Here is a 15,979-nt window from a genome sequence, read left to right as displayed (position 1 = left end):
TGAGTAGCTTTGTGTAGAAGTTAACACTTGGGTTTATTATTTCATGGGTACGAATGTAGCAGGAAAATCAAAAGCACTACTCCCCATTCTTAGGGTTGGCCTTACTGGTGACCCTGTACCCTGTTCTTGCTCATAAGATAAAACTAATCAGATCCATCTTCAGTAAAGATTCCAGGTATGTCATGTGCCTCAAAAGTCACTAATAGTGCTTGGTTCTAGACCTCAGCCAACTAAATACGGTAAGGCTTATGACTAGAAATTCCTCCTTTTCAAGGAGTGCAAATTATTAAGTGACATTGGCCGTACTTAGATCAATATTGGTTTAATTGCTAAAAACAAATGAGGTACTTTGGGAAAACTAAAGTTTTAAAGCATATTTAGCTTTTAAAAAATAGTGAGTTTTATGTTAGAGCACCAGCCGGGCATCAGAGAGGCAGAGGGGGAGAGAGAATCTCAAGCAGACTCCATGTCCAGCATGCAGCCCAACATATGGGGCTCAGTCATGACCTGAGATGAAATCACGAGGTGCTTAACTCAGGCGCCCCACATTTTTAGTTTTCTAAGATAAATAGGAAAAAAACAATTATTTTCCTTTGTCCCTAATACTAATCTTTTTTGATTCATAGTAGAGGGACCTGTAAGAGAAGCTGCTTTGTTCTTAATTTTGAGAACTTATGGATTTGCCAGGAGTAATACTTTTTGTATTTAGTACTTTTTTTTAAATTTTTTTTTCAACGTTTTTTATTTATTTTTGGGACAGAGAGAGACAGAGCATGAACGGGGGAGGGGCAGAGAGAGAGGGAGACACAGAATCGGAAACCGGCTCTAGGCTGCTCCGAGCCATCAGCCCAGAGCCTGACGCGGGGCTCGAACTCACGGACCGCGAGATCGTGACCTGGCTGAAGTCGGACGCTTAACCGACTGCGCCACCCAGGTGCCCCTATATTTAGTACTTTTTGATGGAATAATTCTATTTCTCTTCCTTAAGCCAGTCTGCTGAATATGAATGTTTAATGGCTTAGTTCTTAGCAGTACCATTCACTCTTCTGCAGACATTTCTTTTAAAATCCCCACTTTGTTTCCCTTTGTACCAGACTTTGAAAAACATATTTTAATGTTTTATTGTTTTCACTTACCAATTTTCAGAATGATGGGTTGATGTTCTGGTAACCTCTGGAAGTATCCTGAAATCCTGTATTGGTATTTCACTGTAACTTTTTTGGCTGACAACCACTAGCTTAATGAGGGGAGAGAAAATGTCTAGGGTGTGGGGCTTTTGAAATTGTCCAAGAAAAGTTGAGGGTCACGTGCACTGATGCTCTGAATCAAAGGTAGTGGTCTGGGCTCTGGAGATAAAGGGGTTAAAATTTTTCATTTTGTTGAGTTTTTTAATTCCAGTATAGTTAACAGTAAAGGGTTAATGTTATTTCAGAAAGTCTAAGGCTACCTTCCAGCCAGTTCTTGCCAAAGAGCCAGTTGCTGCTCCCTGACTCATGAATTTGGCAGTTAGCGGTCCTGTTTAATGCTGTGAAAGTTCTAAGTGCTGGTTTTGAGAAAATTGTTGAGGCTCATCTGTGTTAAGGGTCTGCTCTTAACCAAACTACTTGATGCTGTTGAAGGCTTGAGGCTCTGTCCTGGGTTCTTAGGCTGAGGTTCTCCCATCTGTCTCCAAAATACTTTATTTTACAGTCTTATGTTGGGGAGAAGTGGGGAAAAAAATGTCAGATGTTAATTTACTTTCACTCTTGAAAAAGAGATGGGAGGAATCTAAAATAATTAAATGTATACTGTGTCCCAAAGTTCTAAGGGTTTAGGATTAGTAAGTAAGCAAAACAGTTAACTGTCCTGTTGGACTTGACATCCCATTGTACTAGCAGTCAATACACATTCTCAACTCCCTTTAAATTTTCAGTTCTGCGGAAGACAACAAGGGGGTATTACTGGCTTATTACGGCTGGGAACTGAATTAGCACACAGCCATGTAGCCCAAACTGTAGTGGCCTGCATTGGCCTCCCTCACTGCCACAATTGGAACATTCCACCTCATTATTACCTACAGTAACCTTTTGAAAAAATGGATTTTGACCCTTAGTTTCAAAGCCTTTGACAGACTAATTGCATGTCCACACTGGTGAGTACTACTTGGCAATAAGAATGAACAACTGATCAACAATGGAGGAGGATGAATCTCAACATGAGAGCAAGAGGCCAGACACAAAATCGCACATAATACATGGTTCAGTTTATGTTACACTAGAATCTAGTGCCAACAAATGTTAAATTGGGACCAGTGATGGGTGTGGGGAGCCTATGCCTTAGGTTTTTGTTTTTATATTTTGAGAGGAGGGACAGGGAGGGGGAATCCCAGTAGGCTTCACACAGTCCGCCACAGAACTGGATGCAGGGGCGGGGCTTGAACTCAAGAACCTTGAGACCATGACCTGAAGTAAAATCGAGGTGCTTGACCGATGCTTAACTGACAGCCACACAGGTACCTCCAGAAAGGTGTTGACATACATACAAACATTTTCCAAACTCACACTTAAAACATACGCACTTAAGAATTGTACATAAATAGTGGCTTTAAAAAAAAAAAAAGGCTTTTGGGTACGTATTGGCCTCTGAGAGCCTACAAGTCATGATTGAGCATTTGCCTGTTTTTACCCTCAACTTTTGCCACTCACCCCTGGCCTAGTCCTTCCTGTCACCTAGCCTTTTTCTGCTTGCAGGCACTTGATGTCTTTTGCTTGGAATATTCCTTTGCATGGCTGGTTCTCCCCACCTTTGTGTCTTAGCCCAAGTATTACTTAGAAGTGTTTTCTATACCACTGGTTTTCTTCAAAGCCCTGATAACAAGCTAGAATTTCTCTCTTAACTTGCTCATTGCCCATCTTCCCTAGAAGTGAAGTGGCTTTTTATTATTATTTTTTTATTACTTTTAAGTTTATTTTGGGGAAGGGAGCAGAGAAGGAGAGAGAATCCCAGGCAGGCTCTGTGCTGGCAGTGTAGAGCCTGATGCAGACCTTGATCCCACCAACCGTGAGAGCATCACTTGAACCAAAAAATCAGGAGTCAGATGTTTAACAGACTGAGCCACTCCGGTGCCCCCAATGAAGTGGCTTTTTCAGGACAAGAACTTGTCTTTCTTCCCCCATGGCCTGACAGTAGGATCTCAATAAATGGTGATTGAATGAATTGATAAGTGACTACCAAATTAGTATTACATATTAAGTGCTATATGAACATGTCAAATTGAGATAGGAAAACCTCATATAAGATTCACGTATGGAGTAAGAAAAGTATGAAAACTAGATTTGAGGTGTGAATTTGGAGTCACGACCTTCTGGTTAGACACCTCTTCAACTGTAAGTTGAGAATGATACTACCTACTTCATGAAATCATAAGTGAAAATCTGAGAATCATAATTACAATTACTAATAACAGCTAAAACCTTTGGAGCCTTCATTATGTGCCAGACTCTGAATGACCTCATTCAGTAACTGGAAACAACTCTTGGGTTGTTACTGTTCTTAGCCATAGTTTGTAGATGAAGCAGAGTCTCAGACTGTTACTTGCTGGAATTTATAAGTAAATGAGGCAATATTCAAATCCAGGATTTCTGACTTTTGAGTTGATGCTCTTATTCAGGACTGTTCTCTTGACTGGACCTTTTGGGTCAGCCTTAACTTGGGTGATATTTGTGCAGTTGAAAGACACACTATCTGAACATTGGAAAAAGTTGCAAGCATTTTACGTAGAACATAGTTATATACGCATTCCATTTAAAAGTAACTAATAATAGTATATAGCAAGATCAGTCCTTGCAATGAGAATGTCTAAATTGAGTCCAGTGCTTCACACAGGGACCTTTTCCATCACCCAGTACCCAGTTTTCAAGAAGTTTTCTGCTCTTGTGTCCAATGCTGAAATAGAGGCGGCCTGTTTAAGAGCCTCAGCTTTAAAAGGAACTTAAAACAGCTTGGACTGATACTTGGAACAGTTGAAATTTCGTATTCCGTAACTGAGAAATAGCGCTGTTTGACAGCTATTTCAGTTTATGCTCTAGTGAAATGAAGGCTGTCAGCTGCCGCCAAGGACACAGGAGGGATCTAGCCAGATAGCATGTATTTCTGAATTTTGCTTTTTGAGTTTGTTCTTCAGTGTCCTTCCCACAATGACCTCTTTCCCTTAGCATCAGGAAGCCTGCCACTAGAAACTTCACTAGAGAGTGAGGCAGTTGCACATGACAAGAACACCTACAATTCTGAAGTTTGTGGGAAGGGCGGGAGTGACGCCTCTGAAGCGGGGAGAGGCGGTGAGAAGAGATGTCCTCCTTGTTGACCTGGTTAAAAAGGGACTAAATTCGCTTAGTGTGCAAACGGAAGCAAGTCTCAGCCAGGTGGCGGGAGGAGGGCCTGGAGTGGTCGCTGACCAGAGTCCTGCTGGTTGCTTCCTGTAGCCCTCTTGGGCGGGATTGCAGCGACGCTTCAGTGCCGCTAGGTGGCAGCCGCGCGTTTCCAAAGCAGGCTTGTCTACCCGGGAGCCCAGCTGGGAGCGGGAGAAGCGACCCGAGAGTCCTGGAAGGGGTTGAGGGGGAGAGAAGTCCTGGAGACCCCTTTCCCGCAGGGGCAAGGACGGAGAGATACGAAGGGGTCTCACTTAAGAGTGCCAGCCATCCGAGTAGGCATCTGGGGCACGCCACGTTCCTGCGTGGACTCACAGGGCGGGTAAAAACGAACCCTCTTAAGCGGTGCCGCCCCGGGGGCTGGGCCTGACCCGCCCCCTCCTGGCTCCCCACTCCTGCGCTAAAGGGTGTGAGTGAGTGCTAGTAGCGAATGTGGGCGAGTGAGGACGCCCCGCACCTAACTGCGTTCTTGGGGACCGCAGCCTTCCCAATTCCGGCAGCATTTGCGCCGCGGCGCGGGTCATTGCGCCCGGGCGCAGAGCTCCGACGGCTTCCAGCGCTCACCAGCTCTGCCCCTCGCCGGTCCTGTCGCCGAGAGTCTGAGCGCCTCCCTCCAACCCGGAGCCGCCAGGAGAAGGCGGAGGCAGTGGAGAGGCCGCGGCAGGCAGGCAAGCAGGCTGGGCCGCCTTTGATGTGGGCGCGGCGCACCCAGCCGAGCTGAGCGCCCGTCCGGCCGCGCCCCGAGGGGGGAGCCCCCGGGCCCCGCATCCTCATTGTGCCGACTCGGGCCCGGGCCCGCCCCCGGCCCCCCGCCCCCTCGCCGCCCGCGCGTAGAAAACGCCCCGGCCGCCGCCAGTGGTGGGAGGCGGCGATGCGCACGGCCGGAGAGACGCGGAGGAGGAGACATGAGCCGGCGGGCGCCCAGACGGTGCGGCCGTGACGCGTTCCTGCTGCAGCCGCGCGCCCCGGCCCTGGAGCGCTGACCTCTGGCCCCGCACCGCCCCGGGCCCCGGCCGGAGAGCGCGCCCCAGCTTCCAGCCCCGCTGCTCATGCTGCCCCCGGAGTGAACCGAGCAGCCAGCCTCCCGCAGACGCCCGGACAGACGGACGGCCAGCAGTGAGCAAGCTTCCCCGCACCAGCCGGGCGCCTCTTGCACAGCGGCGGCCACCCCGTAGCCCCCGCGCCAGCCCGGAGGGCGCAGCGCTCGGGAGGAGCCGCGCGGGGCGCTGATGCCGCAGGGCGCGCCGCGGAGCGCCCCGGAGCAGCAGAGTCTGCAGCAGCAGCAGCCGGCGAGGAGGGAGCAGCAGCAGCGGCGGCGGCGGCGGCGGCGGCGGCGGAGGCGCCCGGTCCCGGCCGCGCGGAGCGGACATGTGCAGGCTGGGCTAGGAGCCGCCGCCTCCCCCCCGCCCAGCGATGTATTCAGCGCCCTCCGCCTGCACTTGCCTGTAAGCGCCCGCGCGCGGGGCTGCCTACCCTGCCTTGCCGTCTGTCCGTGTGCCTGTGACTCTGTCTGCCCGCCCGGCCGTTCGTCTGACTTTCCGACTGCGTATCGGTCTGTCTGTCCGCGTGCCCCCCTCCCTCAAGTCCCACTGACCACCTCTCCATCTCTCTCCCGCAGGTGTTTACACTTCCTGCTGCTGTGCTTCCAGGTACAGGTATGTGGGATCCTGACTCTGACCTCCCCCTGCCCCTGCTTCTCGGTACAGGTCGACCCCCCTTCCCCGGGCCGCGCCCCCTCCTTGTGCCCCACCCCTACTGGGCGCCGAGCCCAGTGCACCTGTTCCCAGGGCGCCAAAGGGCGGCTCCGCGCGCGCCCTGCGCCGGCGGGGGACCAGCCAAGGGCAAGGGGCTGTGCTGCAGGGCTCAGACTGGCGCGGCCCCTGTCGGCCTCGGCTGGGAAGAGATCCCCGGAACCAGCGGACTCACCCGCTGCAATGTGCCCTGCTTCAAGCCCCCCTGCCCACAATCGGCGAGGAGTTGGGACCTGGGCATTTTTCCTGCCAACCGTCCCTTAATATCTCCGCTCGCTCTTCCAAACAAAAAAGCTCCTTTCAGCCGAATGGATTTTGAGTCCAGGGAGAAAGCTTCAGTTGTAAATTACTCTGTGGTTTCAAAGGCGTTTGCAGGAGAGAGAGAGGGAGAGAGAGAGAGAGAAAGAGAGAGCACGCGAGCGAGCGCTAGGAGACTCGGTGAGAGGTAGCAGAGACGGGCTATTGGACTGAGGGGCCATTGCCCTTGAAGCCGCTACGGAACTGGCCACGTTCTGCACACCCTTGCCCAAGGTGGTGTGGCCCTCGGCTTGTTCCCCGCCTTGCTCCCCGCTCGCTTGCTCGCTCCCTGTGAATCAGAAGAGGGCTTGGCGCTCAGCCTGGAAAGCACTTGCTAAAATCTGATCTGTTACTTCAGCAGCTTTCAGACTCGGGAAGGTCTTGGCACGCAGACAGTTGGAACGCGCTGGCTTCCAAAGCCGTGGAAATGAAGGAAAAGCGGGGGGGGGGGGGGGCAAAGAAAGAGAAGAGGGAAGGAGGGAGCGACTTCAGCCCCGATTAGAACCAGACCAGGGCTGCCTCAGCATGGTTTGGGGGGGGGGGCGGCAAAGGGAAAGGGAATAGGAAGTGCCAGCTGCCCTAGCCCCCCACCCACTTAGAGCTGCAAGGGAGGGGCCCTAGGAGGAGCTGGATAGGGGCCAAAAGAGATTAAATGCCCCTTACCCCCTGGGTTGAAGGCAGGTGTCTGCAGGGTTAGAGAAGATGCTCAGGTTGTAGCTTTTGGGGTTCCAGAGGTGCCCCAAGACCCTTGAGCAGGGAAAATGGTGGCTCTCCCAGCTTTACGGCATAAGGAGTGTTGTGAGTGTTGAGTGCTGCTGAGACTCAAGCAGCCTCTCTCAGTGTTTGGTGTGGTGGCGGGTCTGCTTACCTCCCCTTCCACTCCTGGGAGAGGACTCAGCGTCAGGATGGACACTGGGCTTGGGGCAGCTAATTGGGGCGGGGGGCTATAAGGATGGATGGATGGATGGGTGGACGGACAGACAGACTGATGGGTTCTGTCCTCCTGTTAGTCAGGCCGGGGTCCCCAGTGACTCCTTGAATCAATATAACTGGAGTCAGTAACTTAAAACTGGCTGTTTGCCAAAGCAGATGTGACCCTATGATGGCGGGGGCAGGGGTGGGAATGGCTGGTGTCAGAGAGCCAGTGCCAGGCATGGCCTGCCTGGTTTACAGCTGAGTCTCCAAGCAGAGGGCAGGACCCAGGGTCACTCCAGGGGATCTGTTTGTCTTACCTGGATGGGAGCTCTTTTCCCTAAGTGCTGCACCCGGGAATGCGGCCGTGATGAAATGGGCATTGGAGGCAGGGAATGGCTGTGGACTTGGTTGCCCTCCTGGTGCTGGCTGCCCCTTGGTCCTTAAAGCAGGGCCCAGGAGGGTTTGCAGTATGGTCTTTGTATTCTCTGGGGAAGCGTGAGGGAGGGAACCTGGACTCTGCATCCCACCTCCACCTCCTGGCCAGAGCTAGAGCTAGCTTCTTAGGAAAGAGCTGGGTGGGACACCTGGGTTAGGGCTTCAAGCAGGTGATGGCGCCTCCTCTCCCCGCTCTCTTCCCTCTTCCTTTCTTGGCAGTCTTTCCCCATCCGAACTGCCATGAGGCTGATGTAGTTAACCCATGGTCCATGCACCCAGAGAGTATCTAAGGACGGGATTATGGAGGAGGCAGGCCCCTGAAACGTTGCACCAAAATGGTGCTCAGATGTGCTCACATCTTCAAGAAGACTCTCAGCTCTCCATGGATTTTCAAAAGCACCTATGATTCCCAACAATAAAGAAACGGCAGGCTTATGTCCCCACTCATGCTTTAGGGACAAAGGTGGAGTGGCCGTGAGAGGCAGAGATGAGGGGTGGGAGTGGTAGTTGCTGGGAGCCGAGGTCCGCTGCCTGCTGAGGCGGTGTTGGGAGAGCAGCTACTTCGCTGGCAGGGTGCACTTAGCAGGGGTGGCGAGAGCTCCCTTTGGGCCAGGGGAGGCCTTCCTGCATGGTGGGAAGGGCTCAGGGCTTTACAATCTGGCAGACTGGACCCGAGTCCCAGCTTCCTCCTTCCTCCTTTGTAGACCCCTGTGAGTGTTAGCTTCATCATTTGGGAGATGGGTGGCTTCGAGGCTGAAGTGATACATGCTAAGTGTGGAGAAGGGTTTGGAAACTCTCACCTACCCAGGAGGGTATGTTGTTCTGCTGGGAAATGGACACACCTATGCCCTTCCCTTCCCCCACCTCTATGTTTTGGGGGACTGCTCCAGTCTTAGCATTAGAGTTTCTGGGCTCCTCCCTTCTCCCCAGCCATCGGTCATCAGCCCCCATCTCTAGCCACATTTTCGAGACAGCACAGTCAATGCCAGACACTGCCCTCCCCCTCGCTCCCCCCCAACCAACCATGTGGTGAGCCCCGCCCTGTCCCCTCCCCCCTGCTGGCCACCCCAGGAAGCGGGAAGCTGGGAATTTAATAAAATCCCTTCTCCATACAACTTGGGACACCACGGATAGCTCAAATCGGAAGAATTTTAAAAATTTCCGAGGGGAGCAGGCGGCGTGACCAGTAAATTGCTTTTCTGCACTTGGCTGAGCGCTGACAATGACACCGGGCTGGGCTTTTCACGCAGCTTGGCCGGCACCTGCCTGACATTGTTCCTACCGCCAGGCTCGGCTAGGTCCTGGCCTTCCCCAGACAGGCCAGGCTTGAGGCGAGCCTGGGAAGGGGGGTTTCTGCCACCCAGCCCTTGTCACTCCCAGAGCTCCACTTCCTCCCTCACCGCATGATGTGTTCAAAGTTTTGAAGTTTCCTTCCACGCCCCCTCTTGGCCTGACCACCCCCCCACACCTGGCTTCCTCAGTGAGGATTTGAACCTTTCTTCTAGTTGGCTACAATAGGAAAGCCAGAGACAGAGTCCTTTGGGACGTGAGGATGATGGGAAGCTATCCTATTGGGTAGCACATTTGATTTCTTAAGGCAGCAACGTCATCCTTCTGTCCATCCGGTCAGGTATTCATTCAACAAACACTTGCTGGAAACCTGCTTCTTGCCAGCCCTGGGAACAACCCAAGTCAGTTTCTGGCCTCAAGATGCATCCAGGCTAGAGGGGAGAGGCCAGATAAACCTGAGTTCCTTTAATCCTGCCTCCTGAGAAGTGCAGGGAGGCTGGCATATCCAGCCCAGGAAAACTCTAAGGCTCTTGCATCAGGAAGCTTGTTTCCTTCTTCCTACCATTCTTCCTCCTGAAGTAGGAGGGGTAGCATTTCTACTTGACAGTTGGAGAAATTGAGGCAAAGAGTGGGAAGGGGATTTGTTGAAGGCCAATGCCAAGAGTCAAGACTCTGGATTCAAGATTCTGTATGCTTTCCCCGACACCAGACAGACCTTTTCAGAAAGAATACCAAAATTATTCAGAAAGAATACTGGTGGGAAAGGAGAGTTCCCAAGAGGCATGCTAGGGTTCCTCAGTGAGAGAGAGATTCCCCTGGGATTCTCCTGATGGGTCTCCGTCGTACCAGATGGTCAGAGCCCGGGTAGGTGTCTCCGATGGAAGGCATCTGACTCAGAGTCTGCAGACCCTGATTTTCCTGGAATGTTCTGGACTGAAAGGGTCGCTATGTGACAGGCAGGCTCTTTCTCACATCACGGAGGCTAAGCCTCACAACCAGCCTGGCACTAGGGAATTCTACAGACAAGGAAGTGCGGCCCAGAAGCATGAAATAACCTGCCTCTGTCCACTGAGCAGGACAGAGGCAGAGCTGGCTTCGACTCTGGGTCACCTGGCTCTGGGCCCCAGGCTTATTAAATGGCAGCCTAAGGGCTCTGGAGTCCGCTAGCCTGGCTCCCTGTTGTCACACTGCCTTACCTTTGCTGTATGACCTCAGCAAGTTTCTTAACCTCTCAGGTCTCAGCTTTGGCATGTGTAGAATGGGAAGAAAACAACCAACAAAGTGGTCCCTGCTTCCTAAGGGTGAGAGCAGGGGCCAGTGTGGAGCCTGGTCCTCTGTCCAGGACTCTAGCCCTAATGCCTCTTGTTTGGGGAGGGCTCCCTGGCCCCCACGCCCCTGTCAGGGTGGTAAGCTCCCCTTCCCCAGGGCACTGTCTCCTCCTGGTGGCCAGGAGATGGGAGATGTGGATTGTTTCCTTTCTGAGGGCGGGGACTTTCTGGTTCACCAATGTGTGCTCCGCATTTCTTACCGGGTCCAGTCGCCCCCACTCGCAGACTGGCAGAACACGGCCAGGGATACAGGGACCCTGTATGCCAGGGATACAGCGGTAGTGCTAAGGGCCTTGTCAGGGTGGCCTGGGCTGGGCGATGGCCACCGGGCCTCAGAAAGGGCAGAGGCCTGTTGTCTCCACTTTGGGCCTGAGTCTGGGGACTTGTTCTGAAACGTTGGTGGGTCAGCAGGCCCCTCAGGCTTTAATCAGGCTTGCTGGTAGGGGCTGGGAGGTGTTTGTTCATTGCTCTGACATCTAAATGGTGTCACGCCCATGGGCCATTTAAAATTCTCCAGTGCCGAAGATGGGGCCAAGGACAAGCCTCCCGTGGGCCACAGAGCAGAAACACTCTCAGGACCCCTGGGATCAGTCCTGGATTTGTCACTGGCTCACTGAATGGCCTCCCTCCCTGGGCCTCAGTTTACCCACCTGGGTATCAGTGACGTGAGCTAGATGACTTCCGTGGAGTTTGAACACATGGGCTTTGGCACAGGAGAGACCTTGGTTTGAATCGTGTGCTGCTGGGCAAATTTCTTAACCTTCAACAATTTGCACCTCTGTTTTCCCCATCTGTAAAGCGGGGGCAGTGAGAGATACCTAGTTCTTAAGGGTTATTGTGGGGACTAAATGGGCTAATACACACAGAATAGCTAGCTGGCACTCAATAATGTGTAATGGTACTCGTTAAATCAGTTACATGCTCTGTGTGTGCGTTAGGTGGGTATCGTGCTGCAGGGTGCTGGGCAAGGCTAGGAGGGACATACTCCTTGCGTCGGTGACTTCCGGGCTCCTCTTGTCCAAGTTGAGAGCACAGGCTTTGGACTTAGGCCTGCATTTAATCCTCATTGCACCACGCCCAGGCTGTGTGGCCTTGGGCAAGATCCTTAACCTCTCTGAGTCTCTGCCTCCTCATCACGCAAGATATAGGGATGATAATACCACTCCCCAAAGGTGTAATTGGAATCATGTCTTGGGCCAAGTATGCAGTAGGTACTCAGTTATGGTGCTGTGCCTCAGTAGCGATCAGCAAACATTTATGGGACATCCGCTGCCTGGGTGGCCTTGGACTGGGTTTTAAAGAGAATGCCAAGAAGGCATCCAAGGCTTCAGTTTTTTCCTCAAAGTGTTCCCTGTGAAGAGACTTTGGGCTGATGCTTTGGGCAGCTTTATTTACCTCCCTCATCCCCATTCCGCCTCTGCCTTGGAACCTCTTTGCACTTTGTCACTGTCACAGGCCCCAGTGTGTTCTCCGTGAGGCTCACAGGGATGCATAGGAGCTCAGGCTCTGGATCTGGCCCACCAGATCACACCCCGCCTTGGCCCCTTGGTAGTCTCAGATTGAGCAAATTGCTCGGCCTCACGGTGGCTCATCTTTGTTGTGGGTGTCAGGGTAGAACCTCCCTCTTGGGGTTGCTGAGAGGGTGAATTGTGATCACCCAGGGGCACAGCACCTGGATCACTGTAAATGTTAAGTAATACGCGCTGCAGCTGGGCATTTGACGTTGGTGCGTCTAGAGGCCTGTTCCTGGAAGTCAAGGGAGGCTGGACCCATCCCGAGGGCCCTGCGGCACATCGCACAGACCTGGCAGGCGGGATGACTGTTGAGTAAGTGAGTGGAGGGGCCATAGCTTCTCTAGGGCAGGTCCCTTCTGGCACCAGGCATGGGGCAAGGAGACTCAGGACCTATCCCAGCCCTTGGGGACTTGAGAGAAATCAGAGGGGTCTGTGCAGGGGGACATGGGCTGCAGGGGGACATGGGCTCCAGGGTGCCATGGGTACCCTGGTGAAGGGCCATGAAACCAGACTGGGGGAAGAGGATCTGGCCAGAGAAGATGCCCTGTTTGAATCTTAGATTAAGAATAAGGCAGGTGAAGATGGTGTGAACCTGTGTGTACATGTGTGAGTGAGTGAATGAGTGTGTGTGTGTGTGTGTGTGTGTGTGTAAAAGCCATTGCAGGTACATGGAATATCTCTAGATGGAAACAGGGAACAGCCTGATATGCTCAGGGGACTCTAAGCCTGTTGGAGCACCAAGTTTAGGAAGAGGGGTGATGTAAAAGGCCATGGTAGGCATTGAATGCCAGAATAAAGGGCTTGTTTCTGGTCGGTATGCATGACCACTCTCCCCACCCACATGCTTTAAGGGACAGGGAAGTGAAACAGGGTTTGAAGGAGAGGGGAAAATAAATAAAATAAGGGAATGTGGGTCTTTAGGGGTCCTGCCTCCTTCCCCAAGCTGGCTCCAGGGTTGACCACCAGAGGTACTTGTATTGACGATCTGTATGGAGAAGGCTGATGTGTGGAGAGAGGGGCTTCTAGTCAGCCACTTTGGGTGGCAGCACCTCCCTCCCATGCTGATGGCTCAGCCCTGCCAATCAATACCTTGGTAGCCCTGGGAGCTTAATGGACAGGCTGGGGGTGGGGAAGGGCCCTTTACAACATCACCAACATCACTGTTCTGGCTGGGTTGGGTGTAGGGACTGTGACGGGATAGAGGGGGAAAGCCTGGGGCTGAAGGGGGTGGTGGGAGTGTGAACCTGAGCCAAACTCAGATCCAGAGGTGGGCTCCACCTTCCTCCTCCCTTTTCCACCTACAGATGCCGGCTGGGGAAAATCCATGGGCTCTAGAGCCAGAGATGGGTTCAGATCTTGGCTCTGTCGTTTTGTGTGCAACGTGGATGAGTCCCTTGGCCTGTCTGTGTCTCCCTTTGTCACAGGGACGGGAATCATTCTGACCAGCCCAGATTGTGTGAGGAGGAAGGAGACCTTGCTTGCAAAGTGCTTAGCTCAGGCCCCGGCACAAAGCAAGTACCTAGCAAGTGGGAGCCAGTGTTAGTTTCTCCCTCACGAATAATAAGAAGCCACAGAGCACTGGGGCTGGCAGCCACTCCTGGGCCTGAGTCCAGGCCCGCTCTCTAGGAAGAGTTTGTGGGGAGCTGCATTTTGGGACGGAGAGCAGGGCTGACTTTACCCGGGACCACTCCTGGAGGGGGGAATTGAGACTTTGGAGAAACTCTGAACGCCCTCAGCAGGGCTGGCAACATTGCTGCTGGAGGAGGAGGCAGGCGGTGGTGGAATGTGGCCGGAAGTCTGTGGGCTGCCCCTCCTGGGACGGGGAGACCCTCCCTTTCTGGGCAGGCTGCCTGGAGACAGGGGCATGGATTGTATGAGGCCTCAAGGATGGGGACCTGGGCGGGAGGGGGCAGTGTGACCCCATCCTCCTCTTGAGTAGGGGGAGTGAGCTCAAGGCCTTGAGCCCTTTCATGTTTAATCCCTGCTCCAATCCCTGCCCCAGCCATGGCTTGTGGCCAGAACCAGTTGCCATCCTGAATAGAGGTAGAGGCGGGGGTGGAGAGAGGAGAGAGTGAAAGCAGGCAAGGGTGAAGGGGTGGAGAGCTTGAGCTCTAGACTGAGATGGATTTGAATCTGGATTCCTTTTCTCAGTAGTGAGTGTCTTTGGACAAGCGATATAATCTCTCTAAGCCTCAGTTCTCTCATCTGTAAAGTGGGTACGATAATTATAGAACTCATAGGCCCACCCTGGGAATCCCATAAGGTAGTTTACCTAAAGTGATTCTTAGCACAGAGGAAAGCGCTCAGTAAGTCGTGGCGTGGCTGTTCAGAAAACAAAACACAAGAAAAAAGAAAAAGAAAAAAGTTGTGGCTGTGTTGTCTTTTTCTCTGAGATAGATTTTTTTTAATGTTTATTTTTGAGAGAGAGAAAGAGCATGCACGCAAGCAGGGGAGTGGCAGAGAGAGCGAGAGAGTGAGGAGGGCAGAGGATCTGAAGCAGGCTCTGTGCTGACAGCGGTGAGCCCGATGCGGGGCTCGAACCCAGGAACTGGGAGACCATGACCTGAGCTGAAGTTGGACATTCAACCAACTGAGCCACCCAGGTGCTCCTGAGATAGATATTACGAACAATCCCCATTCTGCTAGTGAGAAAACTGAGGGGTTAAAGAAATCAAACTGGGGCGCCTGGATGGCTCGGTCAGTTAAGCGTCTGACTCTTGGTCGCAGCTCAGGTCGTGACTCACGGTTTGTAAGTTAAAGCCCTGTGTCAGGCTCTGCGGTGAGGAGCCTGCTTGGGATTTTCTCTCTCTCCCTTTCTCTTTGCCCCTTCCCCCACCAAAAAAATAAACTTAAAAAAAAAAAAAAAAGATACCAAACCGAGTGGTGATTCAGGGTGGAGCCAGGTGACCCCAGACGTCAGTTAGTGCGAGTCATTTTGTTGTTGACTACATGTGGTGTGTGCTCACTCGTGCTGTGTGTGTACATAAGTGATGTGTGACCATGTCTGTGGAAGGTGGGGAGATACAGGAAGCCCCCACACGTGTCTTCAGAGCATGAGTGGGTCCACGAGGCCGAGATCTTCAGCCAGAGGGAGCAGTCGTGGCTGACGGATGCGCCAGAAGGAGGGGACCTGGGTTGATGTCTGGAAGCTGGCACTGAGATCACCCCATGGAAGGTTCACCCCAGGTGCCTGAGAGAGGAGGCTCGGAAGGTAGGAGAGGCTAGACTGTAAAGGCCCCCGAGCGGGTGCTGTGGGCAGTGGGGAGCCAGGCAGAGTGTGGGGTAGGAACCAAACTCGCCTTGTGCGTTAGAGAGCTGGGCTCCACTGCAGGCCAGGCCGAAGGCAGGGGGCTCTGTCCCACCAGACACCTTGTCTGTGCCAGGCCTGGGACCTCCGTGGACCCCGGTGTGGGGAGACGTGAACCTGTCAGCCCATTGTTGCCTCTGTGCAATTCCTGGATGGGGGAGTGAATATTTCCACCGGAGACCCAGCTCTCAGGGCAGGGAAGGGGCTGGCAGGGGGGTGGTAATTGGGAGTCTTGGGCTGCATGGGGACCCCTCTATATGCCATCTGCTGTGGGAAAAGCTGCTTCGACCCAAAAGGTAATTTGGGGTGGGGGGAAGGCAGAGTGACAGAAGGTGCCTTCCTGTGCCTAAGGACACATCCTGTCTGTGCCAGCCCTGCTCACCTTGTGAGAGCTGTGCCAGTCTGGTTTTGTTCACCGTGCAACTCTTCAACAGCCCAGACGACTGGGCACCTGGAGGGGCGTTAGCCAGCAGACAGCCGCTCTGACTATTCTAGGAAAGGCCTGGAAGGCAGGCCCCCTCTTAGGCACCGGGACAAGTGGCCTGCTACCCCATGAGCAAGAGAGGAGGAGGGAGAGATTGGTCCCGAGGCAGATGCAGGAGCCCTGCTTGTCCGCGTTCTGGCTCCGTGGCCCTGGAGAGATGCCTCAGAGGTCCAGTGACCTTTGCGAAGCGAGCTCTACCTGGTGCCCACCTCCAAGAGTGGCTGAGGGAATTGTAGGAGGTACCACAGAGGG

The 15,979-nt window shown here is 53.3% G+C and overlaps 1 protein-coding gene across 1 annotated transcript in view; it reads left to right on the top strand.

Moving 5' to 3' along the window:
- Nucleotides 1–4,834: 4,834 nt before the first annotated feature.
- The window catches only part of FGF18 (fibroblast growth factor 18), a 33,223-nt gene continuing 22,078 nt past the window's right edge, over nucleotides 4,835–15,979 (top strand). The window contains exons 1-2 of the mRNA XM_043596069.1: nucleotides 4,835–5,851; nucleotides 6,025–6,061. Of these exons, the coding sequence (XP_043452004.1) occupies nucleotides 5,820–5,851; nucleotides 6,025–6,061 (69 nt within the window). The 5' untranslated portion in view covers nucleotides 4,835–5,819. The remainder of the gene's footprint in view (nucleotides 5,852–6,024; nucleotides 6,062–15,979) is intronic.

This window comes from Prionailurus bengalensis, chromosome A1 (genome assembly GCF_016509475.1).
Source record: "Prionailurus bengalensis isolate Pbe53 chromosome A1, Fcat_Pben_1.1_paternal_pri, whole genome shotgun sequence".
NCBI classification, from domain to species: domain Eukaryota; kingdom Metazoa; phylum Chordata; class Mammalia; order Carnivora; family Felidae; genus Prionailurus; species Prionailurus bengalensis.
Note: the sequence above shows the minus strand (reverse complement) of the source record. Positions and strands in the feature narration are given on the sequence as shown.